The sequence below is a fragment of the Pecten maximus genome, chromosome 8 (assembly GCF_902652985.1).
Source record: "Pecten maximus chromosome 8, xPecMax1.1, whole genome shotgun sequence".
In the NCBI taxonomy this organism is placed as follows: Eukaryota; Metazoa; Mollusca; class Bivalvia; order Pectinida; family Pectinidae; genus Pecten; species Pecten maximus.
Window position 1 is genome coordinate 16,852,893 of NC_047022.1, and position 8,436 is coordinate 16,861,328.

Below are 8,436 nucleotides of genomic sequence, written 5' to 3' on the forward strand. Positions count from 1 at the left end.
ATGACACCCACTGTATATAACTATATTTGATTAACACCTACAAATGACACCCACTGTGTATAACTATATCTAATTAACACCTAAAATGACACCCACTATATATAACTATATCTAATTAACACCTACAAATGATACCCAATGTATATAACTATATCTAATTAACACCTATAAATGACACCACTGTGTATAACTATCTAATTAACACCTACAAATGACACCCACTGTATATAACTATATCTAATTAACACCTACAAATGACAACCACTGTATATAACTATATCTAATTAATACCTACATGACACCCACTGTATAGAACTATATCTAATTAACACCTACAAATGGCACCACTGTATATAACTATATATAATTAACACCTACAAATGACACCCACTGTATATAACTATCTAATTAACACCTAAAATGACACCCACTATATATAACTCTATCTAATTAACACCTAAAATGACACCACTGTATATAAATATATCTAATTAACACCCACTGTATATAACTATATCTAATTCACACCTACAAATGACACCCACTGTATAGAACTATATCTAATTAACACCTAAATGACACCACTGTATATAACTATATCTAATTAACACCTACATGACACCCACTGTATATAACTATATCTAATTCACACCTACAAATGACACCAACTGTATATAACTATATCTAATTAACACCTACAAATGACACCCACTGTATATAACTATATCTAATTCACACTTACAAATGACACCCACTGTATATAACTATATCTAATTCACACCTAAAATGACACCACTGTATATAACTATATCTAATTAACACCTACAAATGACACCCACTGTATATAACTATATCTAATTAACACCTACAAATGACACCCACTGTATATAACTATATCTAATTCACACCTACAAATGACACCAACTGTATATAACTATATCTAATTAACACCTACAAATGACACCCACTGTATATAACTATATCTAATTCACACCTACAAATGACACCCACTGTATATAACTATATCTAATTCACACCTACAAATGACACCCACTGTATATAACTATATCTAATTAACACCTACAAATGACACCCACTGTATATAACTATATCTAATTAACACCTACAAATGACACCCACTGTATATAACTATATCTAATTAACACCTACAAATGACACCCACTGTATATAACTATATCTAATTAACACCTACAAATGACACCCACTGTATATAACTATATCTAATTCACACCTACAAATGACACCCACTGTATATAACTATATCTAATTACCACCTACAAATGACACCCACTGTATATAAATATATCTAATTCACACCTACAAATGACACCCACTGTATATAACTATATCTAATTCACACCTACAAATGAAACCAACTGTATATAACTATATCTAATTAACACCTACAAATGACACCCACTGTATATAACTATATATAATTAACACCTACAAATGACACCCACTGTATATAACTATATCTAATTAACACCTAAAATGACACCCACTGTATATAACTATATTTGATTAACACCTACAAATGACACCCACTGTGTATAACTATATCTAATTAACACCTAAAATGACACCCACTATATATAACTATATCTAATTAACACCTACAAATGATACCCAATGTATATAACTATATCTAATTAACACCTATAAATGACACCACTGTGTATAACTATCTAATTAACACCTACAAATGACACCCACTGTATATAACTATATCTAATTAACACCTACAAATGACACCAATGTTTATAACTATATCTAATTAACACCTTGTTTTCTTTGTTTCTTGTTTTCAACCGATCATGACGACTCTTTGTCGGAGATGTGTAGAATCTTTGAAGTGTGTGTTTCGTAACACTTTAAAATTAATATTTAATGCACGCCAGTTAGTAAACTTGTCATAGCCTGCATCTCTTAAAAAATATTTTGAAAGATCCACAACGGTCTGAATTCACGTGTTCAGTCTTATCTTAGTGTAGTAGATATCTGTCGGTACAGTTATAACATGTTCGTAATTCAAACTTACATGAAGTGTCGGCATCTCGCCCGATTTTGTCATATCGACCTCATGTCGGCTATATCATGTTCTAAAAAATAATCCTGTAAGTTAAAAATCGTGTTTTAATTTGATATGTATATTTTATGATATTTGCTGGTATATACCTTCAAACGGACTGATTTCATTTTTTTTATTCATAATATATAGCATATTTTTAAAAATTTATTTTCAAAAAATAAATGAAATATTTTATCCGATTTATTTTGTTAGCTTAAATTTAAGAAATGAAATCAGCTTTGAAAGGTAAAATAATCTTTTTTTTATTTCATTTCATTTCATTTTTTTTCAAATATCCCAAAAATAATTTTTACTGAATGCTATTTTTAGAAGTGTGCAAAATTATTTAAAATCCAGCCAAAGGTTTCGGTAATATGATATGACATAAATCGTTTTGTTTTTCTTTCCCTAAATCAATTTATATACTATGTATTGTGAAGAAGGCCTTAGTAATGCTGTGATTACTTGTGCCCGGTCATTTATGCATTTGAAGCAAATAAGATATGTTTAAATCAAAATCAAGTGACCAAAAGTCTAAAATACTACACACCAGAATATGTCCAAATACACTAGGAAATGCTCATGTTCCTAATTAGGTGTTAACCTGCATAACATGTTCGTCCGTCTGTCGGTTTAGTCCGTCCGTCGGTTAAGTCCGTCTGTCTGTCATGCTGAGCGGAAGCTGATAACAACACGCAGTAATGTATATTTTCAATTTTATTGATGTGAAATAAAAACAAACACTTGTAATACAAAGAACGTGCAGATATAATATTTGTAGTGCGATTTCAATGGAAGTACCAACCGGATTTGTATTAACAGTAAAGTATACACATGCTGCAGTGTAAATGTACCGGACTGAGAGAAACATCACGGATGATCAAAATACATTGTACATGTATTGTTGAAAAAAAGTTAATTTCTATAAATATATAGAAAAAAAATCTTTCAGTTTGTACTTTTGAAATAATAGATATTTGGATCAATCGGTCAATTTATTCACATGTATTGGTAATTGTATTATTTTATAAGGAACTCTACTATGTATTATGTATTTTATAACTATTATTCAATTTAAAACAAATGTATGTACTTTTTTGTTATTTAGATGAAATATTGGATTATTTAAGACTAAATTCAGTTTGTTGAAATGAAGGGACTTAATCTGCTTGGCAGCGCAAAATAAAAATGGACTTTACAACTTATATAGGTATTTATTCGTATTTGTAAGAGCTGTGACACGCCCAGCCGCAAAAAAAAACTGGCTACTATAGTATCATTTAAAAATTAGAATCCATAGCATACTACCGGGATAAGCTCTAAAGGATGTTTTTTATTATTATCTCAACAGTTTATGTGGAGAAATGTGAACTTAGTACTAGGGAATTATTAAAAATAGCGATATTGGCTCTAATCGTTTGATGAAGATGGGACTTTAAAACAGTTGTTAGGCTAGGTACGTATTCGGAATATTATGCAAGAATTCAATTAATTAAATGTCTATTTCTTGGTGATCCTTCGAGTGATGAAGAACACCATTGACAATGATATTTAATAACATATCGTATTTGTATATTCAAAAACATTTAGAATATCAATATGAAAAAGTACGGGATACTAGAAAGTAGTACAAGGGAATTATTTCTGTAAAAACCATGTATTTAATCGAGAACCGTCGGTACTTTCCGGAAAATAGAAAAATGTTCACGGAATATGCCGACAATTACCGATTGCACATGCATTTAGGTGAACACGGATTTTTTATCATACAAAATATACAAATATACACACTTTTTGCCTCGATAACCACTGCCCGAAGAGCACCAATCCTCGAACATTAGTCAAAATACGAGTGCAAAAACAATAAAAATGTTTAATGTTGAAAACAAATGGATTTTTCAAACGTATTTCGTACCTTATCTAGTCTGAGGTTCAGGATTATGACAAATGATCAAGGTCAAGGGTCAAAGTCTTGCCTGAGACTGAGACACTGTACAAAACTACTGTAGACAATATGTCCCCCCAGTGACGGAATCTTATTCCCTAATATGGAATTACATTTCTTTTTATGGAAAAGCGGGTTTTCTAATAAGGCGTTGTTTCCTTATTTGGAATTCACCAGATGCTTCCATCAAATGGTACACTGGTTGTAGTGGCATGTATTGCTGGATGGGTCGTCTCAGAACGCTGGCATCGACAATCTCCTGTAATTATAGAAACAATGGGTAACTATTAAAAAAAACAACAGTTACGCATGATTTGAAATTTCTGTATCGCGTAAATTTCGCAAGGTGAAATGTTTTGGGGTTTTCAGTTTTTGCGAATACACATAAAATGTTCACATCAACACTTGGTTTTATGTGTAAGGTAACGGGCTTTATACTACATATACTTTAACTTGGAGATAATGAGCAAGTCCATCACTCAATCACTGACTTTTAATGTGTTTTCTATTGGTTTATTAATTTGCCATATGCTAACCCGGTGACGGGGCAATTTCTTTTGTTCAGTAACTTTAAACAGTGTCGCAGCCATGAACATATTGAAACGACATTTTAATAAAACCTACATCACTGATTCTATAAATGGAATAAAATCTAAATCTATACAACACGAGGGAACAAAAATAACCCAGCATCAGCAGCCCAGCTACCAGTCAGCATCATCAGCAAGACCACAGTCGTCGGAGAGGCGGACACATCTCATATTGTGTCGTTTTCTACAATTCTCTTATTTCTACAATTGCAGAAACGGACACAATACAAGTCATATCTAGAATGACGTGGTCGGTAGACAACACTGGAAGTAAATCTGGATACAAAATCACACTACAAAGGTCGGCCTCAGACCTATACCATCATAAACTCCCTTACAAATCTAATTGGAAATAAGATATATAACTCCATATTCAAGAACAGTGTCACATATTTGTTCTGATACAATCGAATATACCGTCCACATGAACCTCTCACAGCTGAAGAAAGCGATGGATTTGCCTCAAATCTTGATAATAAAGAAAATACTAATATTCAGCCCAACAATAATTCCCACCGATAAACTACCATCGAAAATTGTACAAGCAACACCAACGTGAATGAACTTACTCAATTTAAGTTAAACCCACAGACTTCAGAATGCAGACCGTTTCCAACTGGTCATTTGAACAGCCAAGTAACTCCTAATACTTATATATAGTGGTAGAACTAATCCACGGCACCCAACGCCACAAATAGGCACACGCGCGCACCTGCTGCACTCAAAACTTTCCAATTTACAAATTCGATATAAACTGAGAAAAACACTTCAAAGAAATAACTGAGTATGAAAAAGTACTATGCACGTCACTAGGTACAGCCAAGACGAAAGGGGAAGATGTGAGTCACCTTGGACAACATAGGTATGATAAAGTGTTCTGTCGCACGCCGCGATCAGAGGGAACATACTGTTTGAACTTAAATATAAAGTTGACAATTCACAGTAAACTCATCTTTCAATAACTTGTTATATTTTCCGCATCGCTTACATAAAAAACTTCAATGTTTATTCGTTTTTAACCAGTATTTTATAGTACGCGTCACACTTTAAGGTTTTATATTTTCATATCGTATTTTTTTTCTAATAACGCGGTATATTGCTTGATTTAGATTTAAATAGTTTCTATAACGTGAACATTTAAATTGTATATTATTTACTTAAATTCATTGTTTAAACATTAAAACTTTTTTAGGTATTAATTTATTGTTATACTATTTAGATTGAAACTTTTAATTTTCAAAATAAATGCATGCATTTTTGTTTGTACCCAGCTTTTGCAAATAAATAAATAAATACCAAATACAATTAAAAAAACCTTTGTTATAGTTTAAAACAAAAATGTACTTTTATCTTTTACTATAAAAAAATCAAAGATGATAGTTAAACGCCATTCATTTAGAATATATCAAAATACGTGTACAACGATTCGCAGTTAAAATTAATTTTACAGTTTCGTCATAAATACAGCAGGATTGAATTACGATATTTTGAGCCATATAATGATATTATATTTAAGGGGAACATTAGAGTTGTCCATTTAACACATACATATTTCGAAATTTTCTTTTAAATCTCGTTATCAACGATTATGAAAATAGAATAAACATCATACATACCACTTCTGGCTGTTGTAGGGTTCCTCCCGGAATGCCACTGCGCCCCTCCCACTTTCTCTTGCAGCATCTGTGACGTTACTGGCCTTACCGAGCATATAGTTCAGGGGTCCGGCGTGGCTTTGGGTTCTCCGGAAACTGGACCGTCCAGTGGCTCCTTCCACGTTATCCAAATTTCCGGTTCCGTTGTAGATGTTAGTGACGTCCTTTCCGCTACACTTCGGTGTTGGAGTTGGAACGGTTTCATTAAACTGCTTGAAATTGGCTTCCCAGAGACCGGTTTGTATATCAAAGTCTACTATATTAGCAAAGCGATATCCCCATTGTATGTCTTTTGAAGAATAAGATGTCCTTGCTTGGCATATCTCGCCTGTAGATTCAATAGTGCCTTCTAGTAGGACAATAATTTCGAATGTGTTGGATAAGATTTCGTCAAATTCCATGTTCCATAATGGACTTTTATTGTTAATTCTGTGTTTGAGAACAATTGGCCACATCATGAACACGCGACTATCCATTCCGTGCGCCTCGAATTCCATCGCAGTCTGGTACAGAGGATAAACGGTCCCTTCTTTAGAAACCTTCTCGCTGATGAAGATGCCACTGGCTTTGGTGTCAACCAGGTGGGATTTACGCATGTCTCCTACCCGGACTTGTAGACAAAGCTCGCCATCTTCTATACAGATACACACGCTGTCGCTGAACAGAAGTGTTAGCCGTCGGTGTTTTGGCCTGGCAACCTTGACAAGGATGAAGCCGACCAAGAGGGTCTCTATGAGAAATCCTACTGTCACCTGTAGATAGACAAGAAATAAAGTACCCCCACATTGGGTATTGGGGTACAGTGAGCCGTACCCGATGGTGGTCTGGGTCTCCACCGAATACATGAATGAATCGGCAAATGTCTTCATGTTCTCCACACATGGCCGCCAGTTTGGATTATTTATATTGTCGGGGTTAAAGTCGTCATGAGCATAACCCAAGATGTACCACAATATCGCAAACACAAAGTAGACAAACAGGAAGGTTGCACAAAAAATCAAAATTGCATACCGCCATTTTATATCTATCAACGTCTGGAAAATGTCTTTCAGGAAGGGAATCCTTTTCTGTTCTTTGAGGCCTTTGTACGACACCCTGTATTTCCCGCCCTTTTTAAGTAGCGCCGGGCGTCCAAGCTGGTAGCCATTTTTGAGTCCTTTTTCCTCCTTAGCACCATTTAAAGATGGAAACTCGAGCAGTTGTCCTGGATCCTCGTTGGTTTGGGTTTCTGTCGGCCTGGGTTTTCTAAAGCTTGCCAGCAGTGAGCTTCGGTGATCGTAAGACATCGCGTGATGTGGAATATGAAATATATTACAGAATTAGACTGTGATCCGGTCTTGACATGCTCAGCTGTGGTGAAATGAGAGGCACTTAGGCGAATTAGGCAACTTAACGTGCGGAGAACGGCGATACTGTGACGAGGATCATGATTAAGATCGAATTATGACGAACTGATGACCAAAATGCAAAAAACTTGGGCTTTATCAATCATGAGTGGGGCCGGGGAAAATTTATGGGAAACGGGACGTTCTGATTGGTCGTGAGAAAACAATGACTGCCTGCCTTATTGATCCCTGTTGTCAGGTAGGAGTTGTTTTGTTAATTGTTCAAGAGTACGAATGACCATCATGGCGGTTTATCGAGAGACGGTGATTGATGACGAGCCGCCAGCAGAGGAATGTCAGAAACATCACTTTTATTATTGCTCACGGCATCAACGAACGTGTAACTCTTCGCCTTTTGCACAAAGCAATCATTGTACGGCCGCGGGGCATCAAAGGGCCAGAAGTGTTCCGAACGATCATTGTCTAGTGATCAATAATCCCTCTCTACACATCTATATGAGCCACACTGAACAGCGTTATAACATGTTCATACTCAAATTGTTAGTTTATTCTTACCAATGAAATAAAATAAAATAAAAATATTTCACTGAATAGCGATAAAACAAAACTAATTTATTTAATGACACATGTACAGACAAATGAAAACAAAGTTTGAATTACAAGAATCTATTATAAACTTCACATATTTGGAAATAACATTGAAATAAAATAACATTTCCTATATTACTTATGATATTTCTGTATCATTGCCTAGCAATACACACTGTTAAACCTCTCTTTAAATTCATCGCTATTTACTTCTAATGAG

General features: G+C 34.4%; 1 protein-coding gene across 1 annotated transcript; it reads right to left on the reverse strand.

The window, feature by feature from the left end:
* Positions 1 to 3,421: 3,421 nt before the first annotated feature.
* Positions 3,422 to 7,757, reverse strand: LOC117332613 (ATP-sensitive inward rectifier potassium channel 1-like). The gene is made up of 2 exons (XM_033891591.1): positions 6,244 to 7,757; positions 3,422 to 4,296 (listed from the first exon to the last, which is right to left on the reverse strand). Exons 1-2 carry the CDS (start codon positions 7,566 to 7,568, stop codon positions 4,272 to 4,274), a joined length of 1,350 nt encoding a protein of 449 aa, XP_033747482.1. The 5' UTR covers positions 7,569 to 7,757; the 3' UTR covers positions 3,422 to 4,271.
* Between the last annotated feature and the right edge of the window lie 679 nt (positions 7,758 to 8,436).